The following is a 17,345-nucleotide window of genomic DNA, read 5'->3' as shown; positions in this document are numbered from 1 at the left end:
ATCGTATTTTCACGATCTTCAAAAAGTCTACCTAAGCCCCTCAGGCACGTGTTCGACATATACCTATTTGTTCCCCTACATCCCTGTGAATTTTCTCTTTAGTGCATCTCGTGTATCCTTCGATATAACAAGTGTTTTCAGTGCAGTTTTCTCCATAATTTCTCTTTAAAAAATTCATTAGTTTCCGTGAACGCCATACTTAGGCGCTAACACCCAAATAATTCTCTAAAATTTTTTCTCGCTATCCCTTGATCGTCTTTCATTGTAGTTCTGCTCACTTACCTGTCTCCCTGCTCCCTGTGAAGTTTCGTTGCATTCCGTTGCAGTTTTCTTGCATTCTCACCTGTAACATAGTAAATTTTCATACAAATTTTATTAAAATCACACTTTTTCCTGTTTTTTCCAAGTTTTTCCTATCGGACCCTCGCTAGCTTGTTGCACCATCTTATCAGGCTAACGGAGGCGCATCTTTTGACGCCTCACACGTCTCGATAGGACCACCCGTTTTTGAAATCGTATTTTCACGATCTTCAAAAAGTCTACCTAAGCCCCTCAGACACGTGTTCGACATATACCTATTTGTTCCCCTACATCCCAGTGAATTTTCTCTTTAGTGCATCTCGTGTATCCTTCGATATAACAAGTGTTTTCAGTGCAGTTTTCTCCATAATTTCTCTTTAAAAAATTCATTTAGTTTCCGTGAACGCCATACTTAGGCGCTAACACCCAAATAATTCTCTAAAATTTTTTCTCGCTATCCCTTGATCGTCTTTCATTGTAGTTCTGCTCACTTACCTGTCTCCCTGCTCCCTGTGAAGTTTCGTTGCATTCCGTTGCAGTTTTCTTGCATTCTCACCTGTAACATAGTAAATTTTCATACAAATTTTATTAAAATCACACTTTTTCCTGTTTTTTCCAAGTTTTTCCTATCGGACCCTCGCTAGCTTGTTGCACCATCTTATCAGGCTAACGGAGGCGCATCTTTTGACGCCTCACACGTCTCGATAGGACCACCCGTTTTTGAAATCGTATTTTCACGATCTTCAAAAAGTCTACCTAAGCCCCTCAGGCACGTGTTCGACATATACCTATTTGTTCCCCTACATCCCTGTGAATTTTCTCTTTAGTGCATCTCGTGTATCCTTCGATATAACAAGTGTTTTCAGTGCAGTTTTCTCCATAATTTCTCTTTAAAAAATTCATTTAGTTTCCGTGAACGCCATACTTAGGCGCTAACACCCAAATAATTCTCTAAAATTTTTTCTCGCTATCCCTTGATCGTCTTTCATTGTAGTTCTGCTCACTTACCTGTCTCCCTGCTCCCTGTGAAGTTTCGTTGCATTCCGTTGCAGTTTTCTTGCATTCTCACCTGTAACATAGTAAATTTTCATACAAATTTTATTAAAATCACACTTTTTCCTGTTTTTTCCAAGTTTTTCCTATCGGACCCTCGCTAGCTTGTTGCACCATCTTATCAGGCTAACGGAGGCGCATCTTTTGACGCCTCACACGTCTCGATAGGACCACCCGTTTTTGAAATCGTATTTTCACGATCTTCAAAAAGTCTACCTAAGCCCCTCAGGCACGTGTTCGACATATACCTATTTGTTCCCCTACATCCCTGTGAATTTTCTCTTTAGTGCATCTCGTGTATCCTTCGATATAACAAGTGTTTTCAGTGCAGTTTTCTCCATAATTTCTCTTTAAAAAATTCATTTAGTTTCCGTGAACGCCATACTTAGGCGCTAACACCCAAATAATTCTCTAAAATTTTTTCTCGCTATCCCTTGATCGTCTTTCATTGTAGTTCTGCTCACTTACCTGTCTCCCTGCTCCCTGTGAAGTTTCGTTGCATTCCGTTGCAGTTTTCTTGCATTCTCACCTGTAACATAGTAAATTTTCATACAAATTTTATTAAAATCACACTTTTTCCTGTTTTTTCCAAGTTTTTCCTATCGGACCCTCGCTAGCTTGTTGCACCATCTTATCAGGCTAACGGAGGCGCATCTTTTGACGCCTCACACGTCTCGATAGGACCACCCGTTTTTGAAATCGTATTTTCACGATCTTCAAAAAGTCTACCTAAGCCCCTCAGGCACGTGTTCGACATATACCTATTTGTTCCCCTACATCCCTGTGAATTTTCTCTTTAGTGCATCTCGTGTATCCTTCGATATAACAAGTGTTTTCAGTGCAGTTTTCTCCATAATTTCTCTTTAAAAAATTCATTAGTTTCCGTGAACGCCATACTTAGGCGCTAACACCCAAATAATTCTCTAAAATTTTTTCTCGCTATCCCTTGATCGTCTTTCATTGTAGTTCTGCTCACTTACCTGTCTCCCTGCTCCCTGTGAAGTTTCGTTGCATTCCGTTGCAGTTTTCTTGCATTCTCACCTGTAACATAGTAAATTTTCATACAAATTTTATTAAAATCACACTTTTTCCTGTTTTTTCCAAGTTTTTCCTATCGGACCCTCGCTAGCTTGTTGCACCATCTTATCAGGCTAACGGAGGCGCATCTTTTGACGCCTCACACGTCTCGATAGGACCACCCATTTTTGAAATTTTCGCCCACCACACTCGCCCAATTGTGTTCAGGTTGTAAAAGGGACTTCACTTGGGACACTCCATACCCAGATCTACTTCGCTTTTACCGCCACCTAGGGCCAAAATTGTCACCTAAATTAACAGCTCCCTGAATAGCAATAGTTTAGGATTACTTTGCTAGTTCTACCCGTCCTCTACTTCGGAAAATTACTGTATATTGTTATTCTTTCTTCTGTTGTTCTCCCTCGCCTCCTCAACTTTTACTTACATAGACGATATTCTAAATTTTTTCATACTTTCTTCTAAACACTTTTCCGATCTAAGCCAACATGGTCCTAGCCCATTCACCACCGCGTAAGGCGGCCAATACCCGCCCCCCAGACAGGAACCGCAGGAACCTCACCCGTATATCCGAGACTCCTACGGACATAATAACACAGCAGAGTCCCCCGCCCCTACCCACCACCTCTAGAGCGGGGCATTCACGCTCTCACTCCCCGCGGTCACCCCCGCCCAGGGGAAGGGCCCCTGTACGTTCACCTCCCCAGCGACTCCAGCGAATCATGCAGTCACCATCACCGTCCACTTCTCACGGTGCTCCCACCTCCCCGTCGTCCCCGCGGACGCCCCCACCCCAGTTGCCCCGACCGAGATCATCTTTCTCCCCCCCCGCAACCCCTTCTCGGGGATACATGTCGCCACCTAGCACTCCGGCCAGCAGGCGTGGGTCGATAAGCCGTGTGGGGGAGGATATCCCGGCGTCCTGGGAATCACTCTCACCGCAGTCGGATATCACCCCCGCACTCGTTTACTCCCCGTCGTCTACCCTCACCCCCGCGCCGGCGAACTTGCCGCCCCCGGCTGCTACACCGGCGCTGACGCACCCCCAGCCCACCCAAAGCCAAGTTGTGACTCAGCCTCTCTCAGTCGCAATCGCGACGGCGACGGTCGCCCCGCAAACGACACCAGCCCCCACCTTCCCCACCGCGCTCCAAGCGGCACTCTCCTTTATCTCGGACTCGGCCAAGGAAATCATCGCCAAGATCTCCGAGGGTAAGAGCGTGACCAGCGGTAACAAGAAGCGCATAAAGGAGCTGGCGCAATCTATCATGGGCGCGGTGGAGGGGTCCCGAAACGAGACTCCGCCCGAGCTCCCGAAACCGGTTTCGGACGCGGTCCTCCATGCCATCCGGGAGACTATTAGGGACGAACTAAAGGGACATGCGCCTACTCACGTTCCCACTCCCCACCCCGCCCCTCTGCCTGCCTCAACCCCCCCAGCGCCCCAGTCGAGGTCCTTCGCGACGGTAACTGCCACCTCTCCACCCAAACGTCCTTCGCCAATGCCTCGTACCCAGCCGGCTATAATCATCAAGGCCAAGGAGGCCGGTGACAAGCAACCGGATGTCTATAGCGAGTGGCGCAAAAATATCAAGTTCAGAAACACCACATTCGCTCCCTCGAAAGTGCGCACCTTGCGCAACAACACGGTGAAGGTCAATTTTGACAACGCCGCGCAGAGGGATGAGACATTGGCGAGGGTCAACGAAGTCCCGGGTATAGTCGCGGAGAAATCCAAACTCAGGAAACCCCTCATCATCCTAAAAGGCGTGAGCAAGGAGACAAACAAGGACGAGCTGTTGGAGATCGTTGCCAGCCAAAATCAAGTGGCTGCCGGCGACCTTCGACTATGTTTCCTCCTTAAAAACCGCAATGACAATCTTTATAACGCGGTACTGGAGGTAGCCCCCGCAATTCGACGCGCGTTTGTCGAAGAGGGTCGCGTGAATGTGGAGCATCAGAGGGTGCACGTGGCGGATTTCAGCCGCTTTGTACAATGCCGCAAGTGCCTGCAGTTTGGACACACAGGCAACAAATGCTCGGCTGACTTCTACCCGTGCGGCCACTGCGGCTCCGCTACGCACCACATCACTACGTGCCCATACAGAACAGACGCAACTAAGATGACCTGCTACAACTGTAAAAAAGCAAACAGCACCAACACCAAACACTCCGCCCTCGACGCTAAATCTTGCCCCAAAATCCTCAACGCCTTAAAATCCCTCAACGACACAACCGACTATGGTTATTAGCACGATCAAAGTAACTCAATGTAACCTCAATCGCTGTTACACTATATATCACTTAATAGCGAATAAGTTCCTTTATTCATCAAAGGCATATAAATATAGTATAATACAGATATATAACACTTATAAAATTATGTACTGAAATATATGAATAGAATATACATATACGTATAATACACAATAATACACAATAATACACATATATATATATACATATACTTATAAATATAACCAAAATTATGTATAATCATACAGTGGCGGGATTCCCCACAACTCTGTATCCAATAGCAGAAAGCAGAGGGAATCCCAAAACTTAAATCCTCATCAAATCATCAAAAATATCAAAGTCATATAAATATAGCATAATACAGACATATAACACTTATAAAATTATGTATTGAAATATATAAATAAAATATACATATACGTACAATACACAATAATACATATATATATATATACATATACTTATAAATATAACCAAAATTATGTATAATCATACAGTGGCGGGATTCCCCACAACTCTGTATCCAATAGCAGAAAGCAGAGGGAATCCCAAAACTTAAATCCTTATCAAATCATCAAAAATATCAAAGCCATATAAATATAGCATAATACAGACATATAACACTTATAAAATTATGTATTGAAATATATAAATAGAATATACATATACGTACAATACACAATAATACATATATACACATATATACATATACTTATATATATAACCAAAATTATGTATAATCATACAGTGGCGGGATTCCCCACAACTCTGTATCCAATAGCAGAAAGCAGAGGGAATCCCAAAACTTAAATCCTTATCAAATCATCAAAAATATCAAAGCCATATAAATATAGCATAATACAGACATATAACACTTATAAAATTATGTATTGAAATATATAAATAGAATATACATATACGTACAATACACAATAATACATATATACACATATATACATATACTTATATATATAATCAAAATTATGTATAATAATACAGTGGCGGGATTCCCCACAACTCTGTATCCAATAGCAGAAAACAGAGGGAATCCCAAAACTTGATCCTTACATGGCAAAATGTAAAGAAATGATAACTCTCTGAGCCCCCATATTTTAATATCTAGCCCCCACAAAAAAAAAAAAACCTAACCTAACCTAACCTAACCTAACCTAACCTAACCTAACCTAACCTAACCTAACCTTTTTTTTTTTTTTTTTGTTTTCGCAGGGGGGAATGCATTTAGGCACCGGCCCCCGGGGACACTGTTCCCGGGGAGTGTGGGACTCCCAGGCCTAGCCCGGACTACCCACTAAACCCCCCTGCGGCGTTTCCGCACCGGCCGTTATTGGGGGCGCCATGGGATCGCGAACATTCTACCACGACGCCCCCCGGCGTTGCCTCACGGCACTATCCTAGCAGACGACGGGCATATTGTGCCCGCCGCCTGCCTCTTCGTCCTCGCCGATGGGGAGGGGCATGCGCTCGTGCCTCGCGCTCCCTTTCAGCAGCCTCCTTCTGCGACATTACCGTTTCGCAGAAGGAGTATACTGCATCCCAGCGTCCCTCGCCGCTCAACATCTTGCTGATGACGTTGTGCAGCGAGAGATCCAGGCCTCCTCCTCCTAGGGCCACTGCTAGGGCCACCCTCTCCTCGGTCCATTTCCCGCAGTCTGCCAGAGTGTGTTGGGCCGTGTCATCCGGCTCCCCACACTCATGACAGACCGGGGTTTCCTCCTTTCCTATTCTGTGCAGGTAATGACCGAAGCACCCGTGTCCGGTCATCACCTGCGTCATCCTGTACGTCAATTGGCCGTACGTTCTTTCCATCCATTCCTCGAGCGATGGGAGGAGCGCCCCGATGGTTCGAACACCATACGGGGAGTTTTCCAGCTCTACTCGCCATCGCTCTTTCAACCTGTCTACGGCCAACTGACGGACACTCCTTAATTCTCTTGGGGCGGGCCTTTCCCCCACAGCTCGCCTCCTTGCCCGCTCCCAGTATACTTCCGCCTGAACCTTAGCGTCCATATCCCACGGTGGGGTGCCAGCCAGTGCACACGCCGCCGCCCATGCCACCGTTACGTAGGCCCGAGCTATGCGATTGGCCACCACTCTCTGTGGCCTCCGCAGCTGGGCCACGTTGGCTTTGGAGAGCCTATCTGCCCAGATTGGTGCCCCGTACAATGCCATACTTCGGGTTACACCCGCATATAGCTTGCGGCACGGGGCACTGGGCCCTCCAACATTGGGCAGCAGCCGGCCCATGGCCGACGCAGCACCGACTATCCGGGGAGCCAGTCGTTTGAAGTGCTCCCGGAAGTTCCAGCGTGAGTCCAGGATGATACCCAGGTACTTGATATGCGGTTTCACCTGGACTCGTTCCCCACCGATGGATATGGACGCGCCCTCAGGCGGCTTCCATCCCCTGCTTCCGAAGGCGATGACCTCACACTTGTTGAGGGCCACCCTGAGCCCCAGCAGCCTGACGCGGGTGACCATCAGGTCTGCTGCGACTGCGGCTGCCCTGAGGGTGCTCTCCAGCTTCTCTCCCCAGATGGCCACCATCGTAACCTAACCTAACCTAACCTAACCTAACCTAACCTAACCTAACCTAACCTAACCTAACCTAACCTAACCTAACCTTTTTTTTTTTTTTTTTTTGTTTTCGCAGGGGAATGCATTTACGCACTGAGTGTGGGACTCCTGGGCAGATAATCGGCCCAGACTACCCACTAAACCCCTGCGGATGCCATCGGCCGCTTTACAAAGAGGCGCCTCGGATCTAACTAGCACAAGGCGCCTCAGCGACTGGCCGGTCTCTTTCACCAGAGACCGGACTCTCCACTCTCAGGGGCCCTCCGACATCTGGAGGACCCCTGCCGCCGGGTGGGACCTCTGTCCCACCGATTCAGGGGGGGCGCCCGCAGGCGCGCCCCCAACCACCAAGGCGAGCCGCACGCCATCCAGTCCGGAAGCAGACCGGAGGCAGCGGCTCTCCGTCTTATTCGGCCGCAGAGGATAGGGACAGCGGCGCACCGTAATACCGGCAGTCCTCCTCCTCTGCGGCCCCACCGACCACCATGCCTGCGCCATGGCCGCGCCTGGTCGCGGAGGATAGGGAGAGCGGCGCACCGTAATACCAACCCCTCCTCCTCCCCCGCGACCCCTACCACGGCTGTAAGAGTAGAGGGCTTAGCCCCCTTCTCTCACAGCCACTGAGCCAATTGGCTCTCCAACCTGGGTTACCCGACATGGGTAACCCACCACCAGTTGCCAGGACATTTGCCAACGGCTAACAAGACCCCTAAACGGGGAGTTATTAACCGTCGCCCAGGGTGCACCAGCCCAATAACTTGTCAGCCGCCGCTATCACCGAATCAAAGATCAAGTGACAGAAGCAAACCTTCAAATCATCGAGCCAACGTGGAGGTTTCCTGACAGTAGCACCCCAACCTAACCTAACCTAACCTAACCTAACCTAACCTAACCTAACCTAACCAACCAACCAACCATTCACTCATTTTGCATACAATTCGTTACCTAAATATAATGGTAAATGCATTTTAGCTATACGTTTAAACCTACTCTATTAATATAATGTTTTGTCATTGTCATTCGTTCAGTTATGTCATGCATGACATGACAGTTGACAGACAAATATTGTTATCACGCATGATTGATCAGCCAGTCAGCAGTAAAAAAAAAGTGTAGTGTCACTGTTGGTGTGTGCTGCTATATGGTTTTGAGTTTTCTTGAATTTCATTCATATTCTTGAATTTTAACGTTATGTAGGTAGGTAATTATAACGAAATATAATTGGCCATTGTTTGGTACCTATGACTCGTAAAATGAAATAATGTGCATTGTTTTCCAAGATTTGAATTGAATTAACAAATAGACGTCGGCCTATATCTGTTAGTCGTTGCACACGGAGTCTGTCTGGCAGAGGGAGTGAGCGATGTCGGAGAACTTGGAAGTGCACGGCTGCGGCGTGCGGGCGGCCGGCGAGCTGGCGGACGCGCGCTGCGACGCGGTGGTGGTGCTGCTGGAGCCGGGCCTGCCGCCGCCGCAGGCGCTCGAGGACTTCATCGTCGCCGCGCAGGCCATGGATAAAGGACTCGATAAAGTAAGCTTTTCATCATTTGACATTCCAGTATTTACTTATTAAAAAATAAACTCCTGCGTGATCTCTCTTTGGGCAATGGGGAGAGTTGTCTCCGGAGGCCAGATGTATTTAAACATTCTGGAGAGGGGTGATGACGCAAAGGCAGCAACCGAAGCCTCGACAAAAAATTGATTAAAAAAAAAAAACTTCAGCCGCTTCTTCACCTGCGCTTTGGAAGCCGGCAGTAGACTTAGTTTAAGTTTTTGTATATCATCCTAAATTGAATAAAAAATTTTGAATTTGAATACATACACCTAATCCCACCACTATTATATTATATGTATAACCCACCCAACCTTAATTATATTTATGTGAAATCTCTCTCATAATATTAATAACCAATAGCTCAAAGCTTACTGCAATTGGCAAAATTACAAGTGGGCTTTTAGAATTGAACATTTTAAATACTCATTTTTTAAAACAAGCTATAAATTATATAATTTCGGATTTCTATCTATTCTTAAACCTTTTAATTTTTTTTAATCCTAAGCCTAAATATTTTGAAGTATGGTATAAGACATGACACACCTTTCAACCCGGAAAAATAACTGCTACCATGGCAAACCACGCGGGCGCAGCCAAGGGTAAAAGCTAGTATGTATATACATAGATTGAGATATTATTTACCTGCACATAAATTCATGCCAATTTATTTTTAAACAATATCTTATTACAGCCCTTATATCAGAATATCTAACTTATTTCTTTAACTAAATATGAATCATACATTACTACACAATATACCTCTGTATACATTTACATTGTATTATAAGTTTATATTATGAATAAACTAATCAACTGCAGTAAATCTATTTGATGACATTTTAATAAAATTCACAATTTTCTAGCATGGCTCTCCATTATACTAATTTATTGAACAGGCACAGAGTTTTTACACACAAAGTTTGATATTTAATAAATCAATTCAGAAAATAAAATTCAAGGTGAAAAGTTGCCATATAAGTTTATTAATATGTATTTTGTCATAATATAATATTGCATATTTTTAACAATGTCCAATACTGTATCCATCCATCTTTACTTATACGACTGAATATATATTTTTTTAGACAGAATATAATTTATCCTGTAAAGTTACAGTCATGATATTGTACAGGAATGTGCGGTACTGAAGTGCGAGCGAGTGTCGGGCCAGCGGCTGGTGCTGTCGCCGACGGGCCCGCTGACCGACTACGACGACGTGCGGAGCGTGGGCGAGGCGGCGGCGGCGGGGCTGCGGCGCGCGGGTGAGGCGGGGTCGCGGCGCCCGCTGCTGGTGCTGCAGCAGTCGCCGCGCTGGCCGCGCGCGCCGCTCGTGGCGCTGCTGGCCGCGCTCGAGACGCTGTACGTGCCGCTGCAGATCCGGGAGACCTTCCCCGACAGCTGGCGGCGGCCGGAGGCGCTGGCGGTGTACGCGGAGGGCGTCGCGGCGCCGCTCGACCGGCTGCTGCGGGAGGCGGTGGCGCTGGAGGCGGGCCGCGGGCTGGCGCGCGACATCGGCGGCGCCGACCCCGAGCGCGCCACGCCGCTGCGCTGCGCGGAGCTCATCCGCCGCGCGCTGGGCGGCGGCGCCGTGGCCGTGCACGTGGAGGAGCGCCGCAGCCACCTGGAGCAGCACTACCCGCTGCTGGCGGCCGTGAGCCGCTGCGCCGACGCCGTGCCGCGACACCGCGCCTGCGTCGTGCAGCTGACGTACACTCCGCCGCAGCACGCGGAGACGCTGCTGCTGGTCGGCAAAGGCGTGACGTACGACACGGGCGGCTGCGACATCAAGGCGGGCGGCGTCATGGCCGGCATGAGCCGCGACAAGTGCGGCGCCGCGGCCATCGCTGGATTCCTCAAGGTGATCTCATCATTATCGGCTACTAGTTCTAAAATTCTTTAATAAAAATATTTTTTAGTGTTCGCGATGTCTGTCATATCTTAAAAAACTATCAGTAAAAGAATTATGTAAACTCTATGGAAAATACGGTACCCTACACTTTGCGTGGCCGAACTTGGCCGATTTTTACATTTACAAATCATATCGTAATCTACCTACATGATGTATTTTGACTGTATTTGATAAAATCTTCTGTTTTGACATGTTTCCGTATCGTGTATGTAATGTATATATTTTCGGTGAAGACCTGTGACATACTGCGCCCCAACGTGCGCGTGGTGGCGTCGCTGGGGTTCGTGCGCAACTCCGTGGGGTCGGAGGCGTACGTGAGCGACGAGCTGCTGCGCTCGCGCACCAAGCTGGCCGTGCGCGTGGGCAACACCGACGCCGAGGGCCGCATGGTCATGGCCGACTTGCTGGCCGAGGTGAGCGCCACCGTCATTACGATATTGTCACTAGCGGCGCTCTAGGGTTTACGTGCTGTTTTTGATTATATTCTATTGTGCACCCAAATTCATCTAAATCAGTCCAGTATATTTTGCGCATTTATAACACTAGCGAGAGAGATGCTTATATGCTATAGTTGTCACATAAGATGCACAATATTTATTAATGATCAAAATAGAATGTTGCGTGTATCGTATACTATTGGCACGTATTGTTATGAAGGGAGTAAAGCCGTGTAGCAATGAAGTGGTGTAGCACAGCGTCGGTTGCAGCTGGCGGAGCGCAGCCGGTCGGAGCTGCGGCCGCACCTGTACACGGTGGCGACGCTGACCGGACACGCGGCGCGCGCGTACGGCGCCGGCTACACCGCCGCCGTCGACAACCACGCGGCGCGCGGCGCGGCGCACGCGCACAAGCTGGCCGCCGCCGGCGACGACGTGGGCGAACCCGTCGAGGTATACTGTGGTGTCCGTTCCAGTATCATCTGTGCTACATGAGGGTTTTTCCTGCTTCATCCAGTATATTCGAGTCGCCTAAATGTGTGCAGGTGTCGCGCCTGCGCCGCGAGGACCTGCGGTCGCACCGCGGGCGCGCGGCCGGCGATGCGCTGCACCAGGCGCACAGCCGGCCCTCAGTCGACACTCCGCGCGGGCACCAGGGCCCCGCCGCCTTCCTGCTGCTGGCCGCGGGCCTGGACTCGCAGGAGCTCGAGTACACGCACCTGGACGTGGCTGCGAGCGCCGGCTGCTTCCCCGACGCGCCCACCGCCGCCCCGCTGCTGGCCCTCGCCGCGCTCCACGGCGTCATCTCGGTCTGAACGTCTGCATACGACACCAGCGAAGGCAACGTCAGATGATTCACCAAATTAGACATGAAATACCATAATAAATATTAATAGGTACTGAATGTTGGAAGATTCCGGAAACAAAAATGTGAGTATTCCTTTTTAATTAAAATGTATTTAATAGCACCCTAGACTGTCACACTGGTCTAGGGCGCTATTAAATGCATTTATCACCTTCTACAAGTTTCTTGGAACTTGGGGCCCACCTCTAGCCTGTCTTAGAGAAAAAGAGACAAGTCGTAAATGTCAGATACCGTGTAACGAGTTCCGAGGCTGTTTAATATTACATCATTATTGTGGAAACCCTGTCCAAGACGATCACAATGCTTGATAAGCACATACATTTTGTGTGCTCACAAGCGTTTTGACCGTATAGAATGCACGGCATTTACTATTTAATTTGTCTCGTGGATAGATCTTTGCTCTGACCAATGTCCCACTGGAAACACAGGCAGATATGAGAGTAGGCTTGTTATGCGTTGTGTCAAAACCACTTGACAAACACGTAAATGCTTGTCAAGCTTTTGGTTATCGAAGGGGTCCATTTTCACTTTTCAGAAATCGATTCCACATGCAATGTAGGATTAAAATGAAAACACTTCTGCATTTGTACTAATAATACTGAGGTGCTAGTGGTGCTAATACAGAGATATTTTTTCCCACCATGTTGTTAAACATTTCAACAGCATAATAAATGATATTAAACTATTACTCAAATCACCCTCTAAGTACACCAGCATAATAATGTAAGTTGATACTCAACATAATACACATTTTTGTACTTTTATATATTCTCATGTTTTTTTTAAATTAATATAAGTAGCATGGTTTTTACTACACTAGCAAAAAAATTAACAGTCGAAGTGCCTACCGCGCTACATACAAACACGTTGCACGTTACTAACGTCCACATCTCTGCTGTCTCTATTTCCCATATCGTGTACACAGCGTGTAAAAAAAATAGAATGTGTGGACGCATTGAAGTACTACCTACGTGTTTTGTTTCGTGATAGCCCCGCAACAGATAAATCAGTTATTGAATTTAATTATCCTAAGAATTCTGTAGTAAAAAAGTACTATTGTATTTATTGACTCTCACATACAGAATGACCGTACTCGGATCAGCTGATTGACCATTATGTTCTTTTTCCACGATTTGACACGTACATTGTTTTTAATATACTCATAATACTTTAACCCCTTTTTAACTGTGTATTAAAATTATATTTATATTTTTAATATATTATTATAGTTTTATTTTGCATCCATATACCTAGCTAGTTGAGAGCAACAATAGACTTGACGTGAGAGATGTACGAGAGATAGGTACTCAAGCTTCTGACCCACTTACCCCTGACCGACCTGCCTGAGACTGTAAAAGAGGGAATTATGGACATCGTCATAATCCTTCGCTCATACAAGAAAGAGAAATGCGTACGAGAAGAAGGAAAGAAAATATAGGTACGAGAAGAAATGGGGCTAATATCCTTTGTTGACTTTGTTGTCCTTATAAAGAGATATCAATATACAGGGTTACTGGTAATTAACGCACAACCTCCCAAAGGCGCATAAGGTACATAGAGACCAACATCTTTTGTTCTACGACTTTTGTCTAAACGTAATAAATACAAAAATGTTCCTTTTTTAGTTTTGATGACGTTTCTATAAAGCGTTACCTCTATGTTCGATTTCGCTACTGTACTGTCTCGTGTTGCTTGGCCATTACATAGAGTTAAGATGTGTAGAATCGCAAATTAGATTGTTTTTTTTTATATCAATAAAAAAAACTACGAATTACGAAAAGTCGTAGAATAATAGTTGCTTGTTTTGATGTACTCAAGTACTCTTTAGGAGGTTTCCTGTTAACACCATCAAAAGTTAAATGTCTCTAAATAACCTTCAAGGTTGTCTTTCGTGTGCCCAGTTTTACAAAACCTGTCTTGCTGATTGTAATGATATAGGCTGGGAAGTATGCCATTCTGATTTGGCTAGGCCAGTTCGTTGCCTGAGAACGGGGTAAGTCCATCAATTCTCTATGGATAAGCCTGAGACAAAAAAATACAGTCAATGTCAGAATAATTTTGACATTGACTATTTTTTAATTTATCACCATTATGGCTGATTTACATTAGTCCAGTAGCTGTTTTCGTTTCATTATTCCAGTGATCAAAATTTTATAGGGCATATTACGCAAAGGTCAGCGCAAATGGTGCTACTGGTACAACTAGGGTTAACAAACATTGCCAATGGAGGCAACAAGTGCCAATTTTCAATATTGTTGCAGATATCAACCAAAAATACCTACGCAATCGTGGTGCGAGTTTAAAAAGAAAAAGGAAGTATTTAGTGAATTATCCTGAAAATAATAACACTATTTTAGCTTATGTTCTGCATGATTTGGTCAACTGTGGTGATAAACTGGTATAAACTTGATTTTGACTGAAGATCTTACCTGTATGAAGTCCATATTTTAATAAATTTTCACGTGTGAAGTGTTTCGAGCTTTTTTCGACTCGAAAATTTTACAGCGTGAGGCGTATCCCATAGTTTTCGAAGATTTTTATCTTATGGAAAACATTTTTCCCAATATTTCGGCCCCCTGAATATGCTACATTGTTATATATTTTCACAAACTAATGCTTGCATAATGAAAGGATTAATAAAGTACTCTAAAATAAACGTTTTAATCGATTTAGCAAAAGACGGCAAAGCTTTTGTGTACCTAACATACAGTGCTGTACTCTGGCGGGATTAATGCGCAGTAATACTCCCTATAGTCGGGTGACAAGAAAAAACACAAAGGTTTCCCTCGTATAATCGCAGATATAAAAACATACATAAATAATAAAGAAAAATGTGAAGGATTTAGAAATCAAGCAACGGAACGGGATAGACAGTTATGTAATGTTATGCTAAAATCAATATCTTTCGCGTCCATAATCGTGTACCCAGTTTTACAATGCCCAATCTGCTGTTTTGTGCTGAGATATGTTGTAAGTAAATCTTCCATTTACCGGGTTACGATTTTGGATCAGGTTCGGAATAATCCATCCAGTACGGGTCGCTCGCTGGGTGGAATGTTGGTTTGAAACTTATTTACGGATTCAATACGTACGAATCCAGTCCCCGCATCCAGTGCTACTGGATACAGTAGCTGGATCAATGTAAATCATCCAGTATTTATTTTGTGATAGTAAATGAGGGTTTGTTTTGTAGGTTATAAAATATAGAACATTGCCTATTTTAATTAAAATAGGTAAATAGTAATAATATAGATATAATTCAAACGGCATGGTTTTAAGATTTCAAAGTTATGTGAACAAATTACATACATTGGTATCCATAAGCAAAACTAAAGCAATGAATCTAGAAAAGTGTTATTTCAGATACGTTCAAGACGAAGAAAGAATTGATATTTCTTTTTTATTAAAAGTTAAGGATTCTGTGAGGCAATTCAATTTTAGTAGGAAACCAACAGAGCAGTTGGAAACAACTTTAAATCGAATCGGCGCTAATATTAATAAAGTCATTAAAAAAGGAGGTAAAAAGAAAAATACAGATATACCCGACGTGGAAGTTCGAATTTTTGATAATAAAAATGAAGCAATAGGAGCGAAGTCCACGTGTATGGATTTGTTTTCATTGCAAACTCCAATAAAATTAAAAGTAGACGATCAAGTGTACGAAGCCGTGTTCAACGTCCCGTGGGTGGTGAGCGTGAGCTTGCCCGCGTGTGTGCTGGCCGGCTTCCCCGTCCAGCCCGAGCACCTGGTGCTGCAGCACGCCGACCGGGGCCGCTGCAGGTATCACTGGTTCAGAGGCCTCTCCGTCAACGACAAAGGAAATGAAATCATAGAGAATCACATAAAATGGGAATTGGTTGGAGAGAGCTTCAGCTACACGCCGACTAATGATGACGTCGGCAAGAAACTGAAGCTGGAGTGCACGCCAGGTGAGACGGCTGTTCATTGATTGTCTTGCCTTTATTGTGTGTTAAATTGTTCCATGCTCAAGTTAAAGGCGTAACCTACTTATGTAGCCTGACTCATTATACATTCACTGTGCAAATTGTATTTTCATATCAGGCAATGGTGAAACCTATGGACCGACAGTATCAACAGTTAGCAAGACTCTGGTGGAAGCTGGCCCAGGCGTATGTCCATTTGAAACTAGACACAGGTTCACATCTACCAAGCTTAAAGATAAAAGGTTTGACTTTACTATAGCTTTACTCTCCTCTAATACAGCAGTATAAATAAATATATAAGAACAAATCATACAAATTGAGTTAGCCCCAAAGTTCGAAACTTGTGGTATGGGATACTAACTCAATGATGCTATATTCTGTAACATATACATATATGTTATAGGTATAGCATCATTGAGTTATTATCCCATAACACAAGTTTTGAATCAGTCTGAAGATCATTTTCCATCTTGACCTAACCGGGGATCGAACCCAGGACCTCCAGTGTAGCAGTCTAACATGATGACCATTAGGCCATGGAGGTCATCAAGACCAGTACAAGTAATATTAGAGAGTAAACAAAGCATTATCAGGTTTATTTCTTTATTCCAATATTAAGTAATCACTAACATCGGTAATTATAATTAAATTCTTTATTCTTTACATCACTGCTTTTTGCGGGCACAAAGTAATTAACCCTGGATATCTATGTTTTTATCACTTTTCCAGTTTCCGCTGTGTCAGCTACAACATCCTGGCAGACTTGTACTGTGACTCCGACTTCACCAGGACTGTGCTCCATCCATACTGCCCCCCGTATGCGCTGCATATTGACTACAGGAAACAGTTGATTGTAAAGGAATTACTAGGTATATTTTTTATTTAATTTATTCAGTAACTAATCCTTAAAGTTTTAGCCAGTTCGATAGAGTAGCTTGTTAATTAAAATTCCATTCTTATTAGATACTAAATGTTGCGTGGGGCTTCGCTTCCGTGGGAATTTTAAGTTAAAATATAGCCTATTAGCAATCTTGGATAATGTACCTTTCCAATGGTGAAAGAATTTTTGAAATTGGTTCACTCACAAAGTCACAAATGCTTGCCACTTTATAATAATAGTATAGATTAATCTATACATTAATACATACATATAATAAAACAGTAGAAAATTATGTACATTGAATATATTTACATACAAACAAAATTAGGCGATAGTGTCAATAGTAATAGAGTAAGAATTTGAAAACAAAATTTGTCAAATTCAAATTCACATCATTTATTCAGAAATTAGACCCTCACAGGCATTTTTTCTCGTCAATTTTTATATTTATAGTTATTTCTCAGAAGCTACAAACTACTGGCATTTCGGAACGACCACTGCTGAGAAGAAATGCCG

The 17,345-nt window shown here is 44.6% G+C and overlaps 3 protein-coding genes across 3 annotated transcripts; all 3 read left to right on the top strand.

The window, feature by feature from the left end:
- Positions 1–2,876: 2,876 nt before the first annotated feature.
- On the top strand, positions 2,877–4,640 carry LOC128682723 (proteoglycan 4-like). The gene has a single exon (XM_053767559.1). The coding sequence runs from the start codon at positions 2,877–2,879 to the stop codon at positions 4,638–4,640; it is 1,764 nt and encodes a 587-aa protein (XP_053623534.1).
- A 3,677-nt stretch (positions 4,641–8,317) lies between these two features.
- On the top strand, positions 8,318–13,225 carry LOC128682725 (putative aminopeptidase W07G4.4). Its single transcript, XM_053767561.1, has 6 exons — positions 8,318–8,436; positions 8,591–8,770; positions 9,927–10,652; positions 10,937–11,116; positions 11,411–11,593; positions 11,686–13,225. The coding sequence occupies exons 2-6, from the start codon at positions 8,603–8,605 to the stop codon at positions 11,953–11,955; spliced, it is 1,527 nt and encodes a 508-aa protein (XP_053623536.1). The 5' UTR covers positions 8,318–8,436; positions 8,591–8,602; the 3' UTR covers positions 11,956–13,225.
- A 1,938-nt stretch (positions 13,226–15,163) lies between these two features.
- LOC128682726 (2',5'-phosphodiesterase 12-like) lies at positions 15,164–16,818 on the top strand (the record flags this gene model as incomplete). Its single annotated transcript, XM_053767562.2, has 3 exons — positions 15,164–15,934; positions 16,068–16,191; positions 16,679–16,818. Coding segments are annotated over exons 1-3 (925 nt in total), but the record flags the coding sequence as incomplete, so codon positions are not given.
- Between the last annotated feature and the right edge of the window lie 527 nt (positions 16,819–17,345).

The sequence above is a fragment of the Plodia interpunctella genome, unplaced genomic scaffold (assembly GCF_027563975.2).
Source record: "Plodia interpunctella isolate USDA-ARS_2022_Savannah unplaced genomic scaffold, ilPloInte3.2 Pint_33, whole genome shotgun sequence".
NCBI lineage: Eukaryota > Metazoa > Arthropoda > Insecta > Lepidoptera > Pyralidae > Plodia > Plodia interpunctella.
This window is presented reverse-complemented; position numbering and strand designations above follow the sequence as displayed.